Below are 17,844 nucleotides of genomic sequence, written 5' to 3' on the forward strand. Positions count from 1 at the left end.
GGCACCTGGTTTCTCTGCAAACTGCGGCTCTTCTCTGAGATTTTCGTACAAAGTCTGCTGGCACTTGTCAGTTTTTCACAACTGATTTATTTGAATTTGCCATATCGGTTTTTTAACATTTTTATTCAGTTTGAAGTCATTATCTCAGAATGAACAGCTCTCCTTCAGTTTCAGAAACTTCTTGAATGAACTTTCATGCTTAACACCTAGCCACAAGTGCCACTTTCTATTCATTCTTTCATAGTTTTTCAAAAAGCCTGCTGGATATTCTGTTGGGGTGGCATAACTTCTGTTAGAGAAAGGGAGAAGTTATTCTTAAAATAACTCTATAATAACTTTAAACATAAAGGAATTATTTTGCTTAAATGTAATACTTTTAGGAAGGTCTGTTAATAACTGTCAAGTTTCTCTGCTGCAGTTAGTAAGCAGGACAGCAACATTTAGTATCTTACAGTAACATAAGGATAATTTATAAGCAGTATTGCGGTCTCTTGGCTAGTGTTAAAAGCCATTACTACCATACTTGTTTCCCTGCAAGGAATACAGAATTGCAGCTGCAGTCTGTTAAATTAGCTAATCTCTGCTTATTTTTCAGTCTAGAATTATTGTGGTAGTAGATAATCACCTACTTAAGTAATTTTTAGTTTCTGCATATTATTTGCTAATAATTACAGATTTTACTTAGTACCTTTTACAGTCTGTGTAAATTATATTTTTTCCTAACTGTCTTTTCACCGAGCAACTTGGGTGTGTGTATTTAAAACTATGTTTCAAGTCTGATGCTGGAGAAGAGACCATAAAACAAGGAGAGCTCAAATAGTTAGCATTTAAATAATGTAGTGTATTTTATACTCACTAAAATCTTGTTCCTTGTGTAGTAATATTCACCATGTAGCTTTTAGAAGGGCATTCAAGAATGAAGTACCCAAAGCTTTTCCAAAATATTTTAGAATTTTTTAAAAAAAAACCCTATCAATACAATTCACATTTTATGCTGTATGTCCAGTTCTCAAATTATGGCTACAACTTGCTCTTTGGGTTCTACCAACAGTTAGTAAAATCCTAGAAAAATTTAATTTCTCCCAAATTTAGATTTTGATTTCAAAATTTTATCCCCTCATTATCTTCCAGGTTTGCTATTCTTTAGTTATGCAGTACCATCTCTGACTAGGTGAGGTGGTTCTTTTAGGGTTAGGGGAAAAAAGTGTTCCTGGATCTGCAATTTCATGTGTTAGTTCTTTATGTGGATAAGACATTTTTCCATCAAAAAGCATTTCATGAGTTTCTAAAAATATGCTGCATTAATCCATACATCCACACAGACGTACTACTTATGTTAGGTAGAATGTGTTCTGTGAAATCACTGGGTCAACTGAGGAGAAAAAAAAAAAAAAAAAAGTCTTTTCTCCCATCAATAGGATCAGGTCTTAGAGGAAGAAAATAATTTATTCCAGCAACCCTACAAAAATCAGTTAAAGAAATAGAAAATTAGTAAGACCTTTAAAAAACTGTGCTTACTCACCGACTCCTACTGAAAGTCCAGTTTTTGTTAGTCATTGTTATAAATTGATCTTGGTGAAAATAGTTATGACTATTCATAGCAGGTATCATCTGTAAGTTAAGGTTTATGCACTGCTGTAGTGAAGTTGACTAGTTAGGGGTACTATTAAGTCTGTTTAATGCAATTGTCTCAGAAGAAAGCTTCTTCAAAGGCTGTCAAACATCAGTTCCATTCAGAGTTTAGGCATAATCCCAAATCCACTACTGTAGTGTGAGATCCTGATCTGCCAGCCTTTAAACCAAGATGGGTGGCCTGTACTGTACAGTGAGAAGCCTGTCTTGAACAGCGATAGATCACTTTGCTGTTTTGATGGAGCATTTTGATTTGAGCCTTAATCTATAAGACTCTTGTACCGTGTAATATGATAGAATGCAGTTATACAATTACTTTGAGTCTCAATTTTTCTAGGGTCTATACCAACATAAAAGAAATAGAAAACCCAACCCAGAACCTTTGATATCTTTTTCTTGCATTTAGTATCTGTTTATTCCTCCCTTCTCCCACTCTTTCAGCAAGAGATTAAGATAATCCAGCAGGGTAGTGAAATAGCAATGTTGAAAAGTGTCATAAGAGCTACAGAAGGCAAATACTTCCTCTATTGTTAGTTGTTAATCACTTACCGAATGAACCTTTTTTTCCCTTATAGTCAATCTGATTTAGACAAGTGTGTGTCAGGCTACTCAACTGCTTTAATCGGGAGCGATTTATCTTAAATTAAATATAGCTTTTTTTTTTTTTTTTTTGAAGCTACAGAGTTAAATGTTTTTAGCTTCTGGAGGATATCTTAGATAAAATGCTTGGAAATATGAATAAATTTTGTCAAATCAGAATGCTGATTAAGCATTTCACATGTTCTGCTAACTTAACTAGGAAACTTTTCACATCAAATAACATTATATTTCTTTTAAAATTATCCGAAGTAGGAAACTTAAAACCAGGCTTGCTGTTTAGTGATTGGTAGTGGAGCAATTGCTACTGCTTGCTTAACAGCTGACATGTAAAATTCAGAAAACCCTGTAATTAGTTGTGTTCTCTTACCTACTGTAAGGATCTCAGTGTGCTGTTTTGTGTTGGGTTTTCTGTTCTTAAATAGTGGTGGAATACTACATGCTCACATCTTAAAACTAAAATGAAAAAAACCCAGACTTCAGTTAAAAATAACGAACTATAAAGAGTTTTCTGGTGTTTAAAACAGCCATTTAGAGGTTCAAACTCCTATTGCATTTAGAAAAGCAGCTTTCCTAAAAGAAGAATTAATTTAAAATAATTTACATAATAATTTCTCTTAAGCTGCAAAATTTTCAGGAAAATAGCCTTTGCTTGGAATGAAACTATTTACAATATAGCACATGTAACAACATCTAGTCATGGTATGATGAAGCACAAATCATTCATTGGTCCTCACATTCCTTCCACAGCTGAAGTCTACATAGGAATTGGGAAGCCTGCTGAGGCCACAGCATGTACCCAGGAAGCAGCTAATCTCTTTCCCATGTCACACTATGTTCTCTACATGAGAGGTCAGGTGGCTGAACTTCGTGGAAATATGGATGAAGCCAAACGCTGGTATGAAGAGGCCTTATCTATTAGTCCTACCCACGTGAAAAGCATGCAGAGGCTGGTAAGTCTTGAGTCCACATTCTTAAATACTTTTGTCTCAACTTATGATATTGTATTGTGAAATCTTAATTTGGTGTGGGTAACCCATAGCTTATGAGTTTTGGATCTATATCCTTACTAGCAAGACAGCTTTGGAAACAGTCTTTTCTGGCTTTTTATTCTCTCTTCTGTGTGTGTTGGGACATAAAAAGGATCTGCAAGCAATAAGACTATTTCAGTCCTAACAGACTGCAGAAAAAGAAGTCATTTGCATCTGCCTAATATTCAGTGCTGCTGGGAAATAAAGGTGGCTCATAGTAAGAGAAGAGTTGGATACTGTAGTCAAGAGGAAAGACCAGTCATTCTGCTAATTCCAAACTAAAAGTTCAATTCTACATGTTGATTGATTACCTTCATGCTATGTCATTTCTTGGGTTTTTTGAAAGGTAGAGAGTCAGTCTTGCCCTCAAAGGAATGTGTAGCTTTAAGTACAAAGGTGCCTTCCCCAGTATAAGTGCGTAAGTTTGTTTATATACGTACATGTATATATTCTGTGCTTACTATGTTAGGAAAATTACTTTTTTTAGTCCAGTTTTCTTCCAGATAGAGCAGAGTGGAATAGCTGGAATCAGCTTCTTAACCAATCTTTTTGTTCAGAAGTAGAAGCTGGTTTCTGCCTAGGTGCTTATGAATTATTCAGACAAATTTCTCCTGCATCCCTGAGGGGAACATATGAGACAAAAGATCAGATAGGAAGGCAGTACAGGGAAAGTTTTTTGTTTCACCTTTTCAGCATTTCAAGATATTTGAGCCTACTGACAAATGCCAAAAGGTTCCTTTTTCTGAAGAAGCAGGCAGTCAACCTAAAGCAGTACAGCTCAGTGCAAATGAAAGCTTGTGTTTTTCTGGGTATCTTTCTGCCCCTCCTCTGAATCCACCTTTGAATAAGTAGTCTGTAAACACACAATGCTCTTCAGAATGCCTGAGAAATTAGCTGCCGTAAGAGGCGTGTGCGATGAAAAATACTGTGCTTCCAATCTGGGTTCCTTTTTTATGAGCTTTTCAGTTTGAATACAAGCTAGAGGATATCTATTCATTTCATTCGATTGGCCAGTCCTTTTTAAGCATTCTTAAAATTGTGAAAGCTTTCTCTATTACTCTAGACCTTTTCTGTACTAAGATGTTGTTTTGAATAGATGCTGAGAGATCTGTGCTGCTTAAATACAAATATTAAAGATGTATGCTGTAAAAATACTTGTCTGTATGATTGCATGTGGGGAAAAGGTACAGGAATCTGTATCCTTCTTGATCTTTTGACTATTGCAAAAAGTATTTTGAGGAAGTTTGCAGTGTTTACTCTTGCCTGTGTGTATAGATGAGTATCTGTACATCTCAACACTTTGTTTTTGTATATTTACCTATTTATTATGAAGAGATATGATCTCAGTGGCAGGGGAGCTATAGCAACAGCACTGTGGGAGGTACCAGCCACAATATTACCTTGTAATATTTGTATTCACAATTCTAATCTGACAATCAGTTTATGAACCAAAGTTTGTGAAAAAATACCTTATTTTTTGTGATTAATTTGGTATTTTAAAACTATTTGATACAGGTTTCTAGCAATGCTTAGAAAGCAATTATAAAATGCTGTTTCAACCTAACAGTTACCTTTAGAGCTTAGATTTATTTCATAAGCTTTGGTGGATTTCTTTTTTTGGGCAAATACCAAGTATAGATCACAATAACTTTATGTATAAAATGCAACAAAAAGGAAATAAGATTTAAGGATGGCACAAGTTCTAGTGTGTAGCATACATATCCAGCCCTGCCTCTCCAAGTAAAATTACTTGAAATAGTTGAACCTGAAATCAGTTTTGAAGGTTTTTTTCTTTTAATTAAGATTTTAGAATGAGTGACATCTGACACTCGGTAAAATTTCCTGATGATAGTGGTTTAGAAATCTGGGTCTTTGATTTGAGATATTATTTGTAGTTGTTCAGAGAAGAACAAAAACTAAATAAAATGTTTGTTTATATTTGTATGAACAAGAATGGCGTATTGGGAATAGGCAAGATTTCTCCTTTTATAGTCCATCCTTTTAATGATTATACATCACTCTGGTAGGAAGGATGAAAAATTAGACTTTGAAGCTTTACTATTTTTCAGTACAACTTTTTGGCCATAACTCTCTTTAAGTACTTGTTTCTGTGTAGGAACAGTAGATCATATTCAGGAATAACCTGATTAACCTAAATTACTGAAGAAATGTGTGAAGAAAGACTAGAAAGTTTAGTCTTGTGGCTTGAGAACTGATGTGCTTCCTCTTGTAAGTTTCTGCATAAAAATTCTTGGAGTTGTCTCAAGTGCAGACTCCATGTTCTGTTAATGTGACCATGATGACATGCTCTTTGCAGAAGTCTAATGTATTATCTGAATGCAGTTACCTTTTATTGGCTGGTATGATCTGTTAAAAGACTGTATTTGTCTAAAATTACAATTTTCTAAAGAAACAAGTTATTCATTATGCTGTTGTCTCTAAGATCTTCACTGATTTACTCCTGTTTTAAAGATTTTCTAAAATGAAAAACAGGTGGACTTGGCAATGGTGTGAAAATTGGAGCAGTTAAGAGTGATGGAAGAGATCTGTTCACCAACAGAATAATGATAAATGAGAGGGTTTGGAAGCTGTATTTGCTTTAGTAATGAAATGCCTAAGACAACGTGACACCGAAGGGTGGGGGCTTGATCCACGAATAAAGGACAATTTGTTTAGCCGCGTTCTGTATTCTACTTAAACTTCTTGGGAAATGGAGCTGATTGGGTTACACTGCTGCATTACCCAAGATGTGAGCTACTCTGCCCGACACCCGGCTGCAGGGGGCAGTGTGTTTGTGCTCATGCTCACTGCTATTTCAGTCCCTTCGGAAAGGTTGCGAGGGTTATTAATTAAATCAGCTGAACAACAAAACTAGTCTTTCAAAGAGAAATGCTGTTAAAATTCTCTTTAGTTGTTTGTGCAATTAAATTATTCCTCATACAGTTAATGTTTAAATCCATACATTCGCTCACTGTATTCTGTTAAGCAATTCTCATTTTAAGATCTGCCTTGTTCTCAGGTGCTATTTTTTACTGTTTGTCGCTAACTGAAATTTTCTCTGAGCCAGGGGTTATACCAGCGTGCTATTTGGCTAGCTCTGACTGCTCAAAAGATGTCAAGAGTGAGGCAGTAACATGTCAGTATCAATTAAGTGTACTTCACAGAGTGCAGCAGCATTGCTTTTGAACAAATGCAGTGTCCTTTCTTGTTTTTAAGGGTTGTATAGTGCACTCGGAGAAAACAACGCAAAGTTGTGTTCTAAAGGTTTGAAATACTTCAGTTTGTGTACTGTATTTCAAATCACTTTTTATCACACCCAATTAAATTTAAAATTTTCTTTAATTACTAAATTGAAAAATGATGATTTGCACTTCAATTGAATGTCGTATATACTTGGTTGTCACCTGCCTGATTTTGGCCAGAATGGATTTATTTGAACAGCTTTCTCCATTCTCCCTACCCTTTATCATCATCTCCAGATTTCTGCATTACTGCTGCCTTCCTGCTTTTGTCATTGTTTTCCTACCCTGTGAAAAAAGAATAAACAGTCTTTTATCTCTTGCAGTCAGAGTGCTGTTGTGGAAAGTAGCCCTTACTGCTGACGTCTGAAAAGTCCAGAAATGGGCCATCATTCAGTAACGCCTGAAATGGCAATGAATGTTTTGACCCATTGTCCAGGAAACAGTCTGTGTATTCTCTCTCAGGCTGAAAATTTCCTAGCTAAATGTAGCTTTGATATGAAATAGTTTTTCCAGCATCTGTATATCGTTATAATTGTAGAAGACTCTAGTATTTTTTGAATATTAAGTAATTCATCATAGTACTTGCCAGTTAATCCTATTAGTAGCTTAGCTTCTAAGAGTAGAAAACTAAAACAGAAAGGGAGAAATTACTTATCCAAAATTACTCATGTAGAAATTAGTTCTCAAATAACATTATCTTAAAGAATTACGTTCCCCACTCCACCCTGTTAGATATCTGTTAAAGTTTACTATAATTACGCAGAACTAAGTCAGATCTCTTAAGGCTTAAATTAACTATGTGCACTTTACCTCTCAGTTGTAAATATATTGTTATTTATTTCTAACTACATTGGCTTCTTACATTTTTTTTCAACCCAGCTTTGCCAGAAAGAAGCCTGGCAGTATGTATGGGTCTTGTATGCTTATGAGCCTGTCAAGGATGTTGAGCTGACTGAAAGAAAGGAAAAGCAGAGAAGACTTCAGAACATGAGTTCAGACCCTGTTTGAAGGGGTCAAGGGAGTTAGAGAAAGACTAACACAGTCACCTAAACTAACTTTTTCCCTTCAGTGAGGCAGCATTCTCTGCAATGCACAGGAAGTATGCATTCTTCCTTTCATAACAAGGACCTCTTCTGGGGAACATCCACTAACTCATTTGATTTTCATTGTCAGGCCGCTACACTGTAAAAATTGTTGGTTTAGGCCACATAGGCTTGTCCTAAGCACGTTATGCTGTTTCTTGTGGGTGGTTTGTGTTGTAACTGATTACTGTAGAGCTAAATGCTAATGCTAACATTTGACTTGCTCTCGAAGTGCATCCTTATGCACACAGTGGTTGAAGAAGAATGGAAAAATACGGTAATAGGTTTTGTTAGATTTGTTAGTAAAATATTGTGGGTTTGCCCTTCAGAAACTTCAAGGCTTTTTCATAGAAAGTAGAGAAAGCAAAGCATATGTTCAGTCAAAAACTCACTGCTCCTTACAGAAGGCATTTTACTGTGATTTGACCACTGTCACATCTAAATATTTCAAGTAGTTGCATTCTGCACTCTGAGCAAACAATGGCATTTCTACTTGCATTTTAACCTGAAACACGCCCATTGAGTTCAAGTGACTCAAGGACCATTTCAATAGACTTTAAATTCTTCACCTGCCATGTGGCACTCACAGGCTATATTCTTTTCTGCCTTGAAAATATTATTTCCCATTTTAGCCTTACGACAGAAAACTATCCGTGCTTAGTGCAATAAAAAGTACATAGCACCAACTTGCATAGTCATTAGCTTTTGAAATATAACAAAGTGTGAATCAAGGTGAATAAGTTTGGGTTTTCCCTTTTTTTTTTTCAAAGTTATTTCCTTTTATTTTTAGTGTTATTGAGCTCAAGTACAGCAGTTAACTATTTCATATTGATTCATATGTTAAAGATTACCATTGGAGGAAGGTCAGTAGAATTTCTTAACTCCTGCATGCTTTATCTGAGTTTCACAGTACTCTTTTAAAGCAGATTTATTTTTGTTCGATATTTGACAACAGTAATTGCTACAAATTTGAGTTTAAACTAGAATTTAGTTGCTCTTTTGGAAACAGAAAGTGACTATGGGAACTTACTGCACTAATTTTGTGTATAACTTGAAGCAGTGAGCTTGTATTTACTCAGGCAGGACTGTCTGTGCTGATCCACTGAGAAGTGTTGTTCCGAAAGTGGTATTCTAGGGTTGGTGAAACATAGGTCCTGCTTTGTAAAAGACTTTCTTTCCACATTACCCTGTATTTACTCTAAATGGCTTAAAGCAACTATAGCAGGAGCAGATCTTTCAATAAGAAAATACCTCCACTCTTGGATGCTTTACACCAGCTGAGAGTGAGCTCTGTAAGGACTCTTCAACAGGTTTCAACTTGTCTGTGCTGTCCTCAGCTGACAGCCATTACAAGAGGAATACTGCAACTGGGCTTAAATTAGTTGTTTGGTTTAGACAATCTGTGAATATCTGAAGATGAAAAGATAATCTGATTTTGTGCAGCATGCACTGTCATTGCACTGGACAGAACTGGGTAAAATGAAGAATCTAAGCCATTGGGGTGTAATATTGGGAATCTAGCTATGCTTAAGCCAGCTTTCTGTAACTTTTTCTTAAGTGATTTTTAGCTCTATTATTTTAATTAACTAATTTTTTTAATTAACTTTCCTGAGATTTCTATTTGAAAGAGGGTTTGACTCTGAGTTGAAAAGTGTGGGTTTTGTTCGTTTGGGTTTTTTTTTCTTTTCCTTTTTTTTTATGTAGGGATTTTTGCCTGGTATGCTCAGCTTTAACTTTCTGTTTTCGTCTGTTTTCATGTTATCTGTGTGATAGATTTTTCTACAGTTTATCAATTTAGGCTCAGCTTGCCAGAAACCATTTTACCACTTCTATTTGTTCCCATTTTAAAAAATGGAAAATTAATTAGTGGTAGATGCTGGCAGAAGGAAGGGATGCTTTGGCTAGAGTTACTCCTCTTTATTTGGCAGGTCACGAATCATTCCAGTGTTTTTATTGTATTGTGTGGACCTGATAAAATTCCACCCATCAGATAATTCATCACAATTTGCTGTTGCAGCAGGTCAGTCTACAGTGTGCAGTATTACTCCAAAGTTTCTTCTCTTTGCTTGGAAGATTTTAAGAATCGTTTTCCATTTTCAGAATACAGGTAGTGTTCATCTCAAGCTTCGATTCATGTTTTATAGCATAAAGTGTTTGAACTGGATTCTGTTATCAAAACTGAGCTATTATCAATTCGTTTCACATACAGCAAGTGCAGATTAAATATCACAATTTGGTAGGTAGCAAGTATCATTTCAAGTTCCAGGAATAAAATCCAAAGATCAGAATGGCCCTGTACAGATCAGGGCTTTGGTTTTCCTAGACATCATAACAAAGCATCTGAGGAGGGATTCCCTGCCCTACACTGTCCGTTTCAGGTAATTAGTTGACAGGCAAAGAGCTGGGGAACAATGGTACAATTACATACCGTTTGCATAAAGGTAATACTATTTCAGATACACATATAAGATACATCAACTTGCCCAGAGAATTTGTGGAGTCTCACATCCTTGGAGATATTAAAAAAAACTGACAGGATACAGCCCTTGGCAACCCATCCTAGATGACTCTACACTAAACTTCAAGTTTGGATGTAGACAATCCCCAGAGGTCCCTTCCTACCTCAGCCATCCTGTGATTCTAGGAATGCAAGCAAGACAAGCTTTGTAGATAGAGGTAACGATTCTGTTAGACAACATGATAGGAACACTTGTTTGTGGACAAAATCTTGTTACAGTCTTCCTATTATGCAAGAATTTCCTTATTTTTACCAGTGATAAAAATCTAGAAAGCACAGATTTTGTTCTTTCTTCCCTCATTTCCATGGTACATTACCCATAGCAACGATGGAAGGGAGATGCAAAAGCTTAGTATCTTTCTCAACTGTATTCACTCATCTTGGATACATGCATGTATAATACATATGTATACATATATTCTCTGCTGCAAACCTGCCTTAATATTTTGGATACATCTTATTGTCTTTGCACTGTAAATGTGAGGTGCTGCCAAATCATGTGTCATCCAACCTAGTTATTATCAACTGGTCATTGTCTTGCAGGCATTGCAGTACCCCGCAGTTCCATAAAATGCCCCTTTCTGTGATAGCTAGTTAATAATGATGCATTTTTGATTGTTGCCGGTCTGATATTTTTATATGCTTGCTTTGGCTGGGGTTTTTAATACTTGCGCTTTTTAATGATTTTTTTTTTTTTTTTTTTTTTAAGCATGCAGATACAATGCAACTGCAAGAATGGCCACTTGATTCCAAAATATTTCCAGTCGTGCTCCTTATGCAGCCTGCTTATGCAATGTGGTTGGGGAACGTCCATCCAAAAGTGTCAGTTACAAAACAATGCAACTGAAAAGCCTCAGTTGGGATCTTCACAAATTTGGGGTTCTGTCTCTCTTGATGGTTTTCTCATGGGAGGTTCAAGTATACCTTAATGATCTGCATTGAGTCTTCTATAGACAAAGATGTGTCTAATACTATTTAGAGAACACAAAATATTTATGACTCTCTACAGTTTTTTACATGGAAATTATCTCCTTGTTTCATAGTACTAAATAGAGATGCTGAACAGACCAGCAAGCTAGTAAAAGCATCTGATCACAGCATAATGAAAAATTAGTTTTTCAGGCTTTTCTTGTAGGTGTTAGAAAGGGTGATTCCTATTAAAGTCTTTCCAGAGTCCTTCCATCTCCTTATGCATTTTACCCTCTAAAGGGCTGACTACGTTAAGTGTTGTCACTTGGTTTTTGTTGATATCCGAAGTACTCTTTGCCTTTTCCTCCTTGCCTTTTGCTGGGTAACTGGCCACCTAAAAACGAATGGAGGGCAAAAAATGTACAGATTTTTACTAGTGGAAAAATACTAACAAGCAAGACTAATGTAAGAGAATGAAAATGTCAGTAGTCTTAGTCCCAGTAATTCAGGGTATGGCCAGGAGGCCTTGTGTCAGTGCTAATAGTTGCTCTTGATATTTAAGTTGTTCTTGTTTTAAAAAAGAATAAAATGGAAACAAGAGAAGGCCCGGAAGAAATTGAAAATGTCTGCTATTCCCTACTATCCTCTGTAGTGTCTTACATCCCTTTTCATGGATACTTGCTGGTGCTTTTTTGCATGGATCTCAAAAATACAATTTTTATTTTGCTCTGTGTAATTGCCTTTCAATATGAGAATTGCTTTGCAAAACACTTTTTAAATTAGGTCATTCTGCTGAAGTATGCACTGGGCTAATTATGATTATTTTGCTTCCCTGGGCATTTTTGTGCTCATTGAATTTGTTAAAGTATTACTTTAAAGCTGGAGCTGAGAACTTACAAAGCAATCAAAGCTATGTGGCACCTGGTATGCATGACTGTCTTTCCTGTAGTCTCTAAGGGCTTTTGCTTGTAGGCAGCATCTGGCATCTAATAGTTTATAATTGAATTTCATATAATTAATAAATAAATGTTTTTAAGGATTTATTTTGGAGTAAATATAAAGAATGTGAAAAAGGCTGGAGAGAGCAGCCATCCTCAACCTTAAACAAATGAAAGGGGGTTTATTTTCCTTTTCCTGAGAAAGGTTCTGTTGTAGAATTCTGTAGGTGAGAACTCATTAACTACAGGAAAATATCTAAGAAGTTAAGTCATCTACATGTGTTGTCTTTTTTTTTTTTCTTGTGCTGTATAACTTTGCATGCTGGTGAAATATAACTAAATACTACCATCAACAGCAATCTGCATGGGACAAACCATTCTATGTGGTTTAGTTGTGGTTGTTAGTAAATACGTGTGAGAAACTTGCGGCACTGTAGCCAAGCGTCTGAGACCTAGCTCTTTAGCAGTCTCTATTATAATAACATATTATAAAATTGCACAGGGGTTATCAGTGCATGTATTTTGCTATAAATGTCTTGCAGTTCTAAGGTGCATTTCTGGTGCGCTGATGAAATTACCTTTTGCTTTTTGCTTTACTTCTATCATGGGGGGCTTGACTTGCTCTGGCATAAGCCATTTCCTGACACAACAGACTGCTCTTGAGAGGACCAGAAGTTACCTAATCAATTATGATCCCTTTTTTTCTGACTAGAAACTATAAACAACTTGTTCCTAAAAATTGTGCTTTACCTTATCCTCATCAAGCAGAAAGTGGCCTACCTTAATGCAAAACTGGAGATCTGGAAGCAACTGTCCCTCAGGAAATTATTTTAATGCATGCTTTTGCCAGGGTTATGTCAAACAGCTGCATTCCTCAGATAAGTTGTCTACTCTGGTACAGAGATTTTTCTGCAAATCCCCAGTCTGGGACAGTCTTTTTATGTCTCTTTATCTCTCCAACTCATCTCACTTTAAATTTTATTTGAAGACCTCTTTTCCATTTACTGAAGGTTTACTTCCTTGCTAGCCAGTACTCTACTTAGCAGTCCTTCCCCTGCTCATGAGTCTACAGTTTAAAAATGAGTTGAACCTTGCACTTTGGAAGGATTCAACCCACTTACTGTGTATGAAGAGCATAATATAATTTCTCCAAGATTAGTTTTCTTTAAACATACTGTGTTTTCTGGTAGCTAACTGGTTTTAGATGGAGTTAAAGAATTGGCCTTTAAGGTTAGTGCCAGGCTATTTTTTATGTCAGGATATTTTTTTTTTTAATCTAGATGATCAAACTAACAGAGAAAGCAATTATTTCAGTAAGCTTTAACTCATGGGAAAACCTGAAGTGTGTTTTGTCCAACTCTGAAAACTGTATTCCTTTCTAGGTCTTGATGGTTATTTTTCCATTATTCTTCATATTGGAGTATATTTTTTCAACTAGTAGCAACAAATGGTATGAAGAAAGTTATGTGCAGCTACTACTCTTCAGAAAGCTGCCATGTCTTGCTTTCTCAGTAGGGGAGAGGAGACATGCTCTTTGGCCACCTTACATACTGCATCTCGCTAAAAAAGGCCAGTGTTTTCTCTGAATAAAGCTGACTGCTGTCTTCTGTAACTAGAGTGAGGGAATAGGAGATGAGAATGGTCTTTCAAGTAAAACCATTGTGGCCAAAGCTGTGGACTACAAGAGCTCTTTACTGAAAGCCTTTGGCTGATCTGCTTCTGTACTGTAACTTCATTGCAATCAAATTTCATCGGCAGTCTTGATACCTATGTGCCAAGACAATAAATTAAACTAAAATATGGCCCGAGACCAAACCATGAAAACTACTCACCATAATCCATCACTATTGCATGGATGGACTAGTGGAAACTTGTTCTTAACTCATTTTTATATTCTTGTGCTGCTCTATGCCATCTCTAGTTTGATATGTTTTCCTACATCCAGCTATATCGAAACTTTACTGAAACCCAGACAAAGTAGTTCTACAACTCCCCCCCACCAAATTAACATATCTAATGAAATACTGTACAGGCTAGCTTAGTGTCTCACTGACGTGGTTTAACCCCAGCCAGCAACTAAGCACCACGCAGCCGCTCACTCACTGCCCCCCACTCCCCCAGTGGCATGGGGGAGAGAATCGGAAACAAGTAAAACTTGTGCGTTGAGATGAGAACAGTTTGCTAGTAGAAATAAAAAATATTATAATAATAATAATTGTAATGAAAAGGAAGATAACAGAGAGTGAAATATAACCCAAGACAGACAAGTGATTCACAGTGCAATTGTTCACCACCCACTGACCGATGCTCAGTTAGTCCCTGAGCAGTGATCCACCCCAGCCAACTGCCCCCCGATTTATATGCTAGATGTGACGTCCCATGGTATGGAATAGCCCCTTGGCCACTTTGGGTCAGCTGTCCTGGCTGTGTCCCTTCCTAACTTCTTGTGCCCCTCCAGCCTTCTCGCTGGCTGGGCATGAGAAGCTGAAAAATCCTTGACTTAGTCTAAATATTACTTTAGCAACAACTGAAAACATCAGTGTGATATCAACATTCTTCTCATACTGAACCCAAAACATAGCACTATACCAGCTACTAGGAAGACAGTTAACTCTATCCCAGCTGAAACCAGGACATTCACCAGTGATAAACACATACTATGTTTTATTCCACTTTTCCCTATTACCATACTGCTAACCATTCCGTTCTTCAACATTTGTTCTAAGGCCTTGCATGTAATTTAAGAAAACTGAAATAATGATTTTCTTTCTGTAATACAAACAATATACTACTTTTTGGTAGTAAAAATGCGTCCACTATTAACTTGCTAGCTAGTCTTTGATTTCTTTTATTTTTCTTTTCTGTCTTTTTCTAGGATGGAGATAATCCAGTTCTCACAACTTGATTATCTGCATCTCTCTGGTTTTGGTTTTACATTGGCTTGGAAAAGAAAATTCCTTTACTTTTGCTTTGAAAGTCAGGATGCCTTTTTAATCTGATTTTCTGCTGAGCATAAAGGATCTTTTCGTGCTGTTGCTATGATGTGATGTAATACTAACATCAACACTGAAGTTATAAGCCAGTGTCTTGGTAAACTGGTGTTGATGCTGTACATTTGGCATTGTGAAACAATGGTCTGAGTTTGAATTTGTGTTGACTTAATTGGGTAGTGATTGAAAAGTCTGGTCAATACTGCAGGCTCACTGAAGCCGTAATATGCTGACCATGTTTAACCTGGGTACACCTATACCAGAGGCTATGTTGTACAGTTTATTTGCTTGAGTCATTTATCTATGTGTAAAAGCACAAGGATCAATGTTTTCTAAAACTAGACTTTTTTCCAGTACTCTGCCATCTGCAAGTAAACATGCCTACCATGTGTTTAATCCAAGTTCACTCTACATGAAACAGCAAATGCAGATTTAGAGTTGTTAGTGCTTTCAATGCCACTTCTATCATGGTAAGCTACTTGGCTGAACTGATATGAGTGGAAAAATACATCATGAGTGAGACTTAGTAATGCTAAACTTGAAAACAGAAAGCTGTTTTGGGCTTTCATCACTTTTTCAATCAGCAGGGCAGTGTTGATCTGCACCTTTTTAATTCTGATATTAATATGCATGGACTTTATAGAGAGAAAAAAAGGTAGGAGCTTTTTAGTTTCAACAGTTAATCACACATGTATGAATCTAGTCGGTACATTTTGTTAAAACACTGACTTTGCAAACAGCTCTTGGCATTTGAAAAAAATACCATTAGTTATAGTCTTTTCTTTACCTCCACGCTATGAATTTTTACACTGTTGAACCAATAGCTGATTTAAATCTTGAATTCAGTATTTGATATTTGGTCTTATAGCTGCATTTTTAGTTTTAGCTCTTTATATTTATAAGCATGAATATTTAGGCATCTGAGCAAGTTTAGAGGAATAAAAAGTGGCTAAGTTAAGCAGCTGCAGATAGTATGGCAACCAAGACACTTGGTATGGCAGATAGTAAGACAGTGACTGAATTATCTTTTACTCTTTTTCTAAATCGAAAGTCTATATATTTATAAAAGCTATAGTATTTGTTTTCATAACAACTTTGAGTGGTCAACATGTTAAGTTTCAAATACATTGTGCCCTGAAGTATGTATTATTTATTCCCAGTCAAGACATGGAGAAACTGAGGCATAGATGCTGTGACTTACCTATCTTTAAAGGCAATACAAGCCTCCTGATTTCTCATTCTGAGCATCACATTCATGGGACTCGCATTTAATTCCTGTGCTTATTCTTTCCAGTGCCTTTGCACTCTGAAGAAAATAATTTGCCCCACAGGGATCTCCAATGCATCAGTCAATCTTGTTAGGGCAGCAGCATCAATATTCCCACCACCTGCTGAAGGGAACCTGCAGGGTGTCTTGTGGGTTTTGACTTGCAAATGATTGGCACACTTTGGGAGGATTTTCCCGTATGATATTTAAATTGAGTATTGTCACTGATGGACCTCCTATTAAAATGTAGATGATTAAAACAGCTCTATCTTTTATCAGTGAAAATTATCTTTTTGATAGTTATTGCCTTTGCATGCAGTTTAAATGACGGGGTATGTGGCAGCTCCTTGATAGCCATTTCAGCTCGGCCAAGTAAAACGAGGCCCTTGTCTCAAATTCACTGCAGAACTTTCAGTAATTTTAAAGAATATATCAGTTTGTTTCCTTATATCTCTCTTTCCTCCAACTATCTTCCTTTCTGGAAGATTTTGTCAATGTTGTCTCGGATTTGCTCAATGAATGTAGTATTTCCCAAGTCATTCCAGCTGAGATGGTTGGTGAAGGAGATGGCTGTTTGGATAGCAGACTGTTTTGGAAGTTATCTGTGGCATCGGTACTTTGTTTCTGTGATTCCTTTTTTGATCTGGTTTTGAGAGCTCAGTTAAACTTAGCACTGTTTTACAGTAATGTACTTTTATAGGTAATAAAGGTAAACTACTTCCATAGATCTTTGTTTCTTATCTCGTGTTATTACTCGGGAGAAAGTTCAAAATTCAAGAAAAGCTAACTTCAAACCAGCACTAAATATGAAGTCTGTGGATATAGAGATCTGAAGGAAAAAGGATTGCTGCTTTCATTATAATGGGTCATTAGTTTTTCTCAGATGTTCTGTTCAGGTCTATGCTTTGTTGTATCCTCCTGTCCTACAAATCAGACAAAACAAAAAAGAACTATGTCTTGGTTTCTGTCCTTGAGGGAAGTAGGAGGATATTATAGCCACCAACATGAATTGGTGAGCACATATATAACTCCTGCATATTTCCTCATGTGTAGCATCAGTCAGATTTGGAGAACTAATGTCATAAATTTCCTTTTGCCGTTACATTGTTTGTGTGCTCATGTAATTACCATTATATGCAATAAACATAGTTTTGAGTAAGACTTCTCAGGCCAGCTTTTTCCTGAAGAGGAGTAATATCCTCTGGGGAAGGAGATCAGTTTGGAAAGACATGGCAAACCATGACTCTGTGCTCCTGCTCTGTGATTAGTGGGAGGTATACAACAGAGGGCAGTTTAGTACCTTGAAGTTTGTCAGAATGGTTGTAAATATTTATTATTGTTCAGATGTTAAGGTTGAATGTAGTTTTGTACTAAGATGCACTTAGGAGAGTCTGGGGAAACTAAAAAAGCTCTGTACATAACAATGCATTACAGCTTTTTTCTGCGAATCTCTGACCTGAAACATGAAACTGACACATGTAGCTTATACATGTGTGGCTTTTTTTCACAAATCTGAGAAATCCTGCATTATAACAGATGTTGCTGTAGGGCTTCAAGGAAGCTGGCTTTCAAGAAATAGCCCTTACATTGAATTTAAAGTTGCTTTTAGAAACAGTTTTTCTTTCTTAAGAACCAGCA

General features: G+C 36.4%; 1 protein-coding gene across 6 annotated transcripts in view; it reads left to right on the forward strand.

Annotated features, from left to right (window-relative positions):
- The window catches only part of TTC7B (tetratricopeptide repeat domain 7B), a 142,592-nt gene that overhangs the window by 108,908 nt on the left and 15,840 nt on the right, over positions 1 to 17,844 (forward strand). For all 6 annotated transcript variants that reach the window (XM_069783646.1, XM_069783648.1, XM_069783647.1 and 3 more), the window contains one exon: positions 2,980 to 3,182. In XM_069783646.1, coding sequence (XP_069639747.1) covers positions 2,980 to 3,182 — 203 coding nt within the window. The remainder of the gene's footprint in view (positions 1 to 2,979; positions 3,183 to 17,844) is intronic.

This window comes from Haliaeetus albicilla, chromosome 5, assembly GCF_947461875.1.
Source record: "Haliaeetus albicilla chromosome 5, bHalAlb1.1, whole genome shotgun sequence".
NCBI lineage: Eukaryota > Metazoa > Chordata > Aves > Accipitriformes > Accipitridae > Haliaeetus > Haliaeetus albicilla.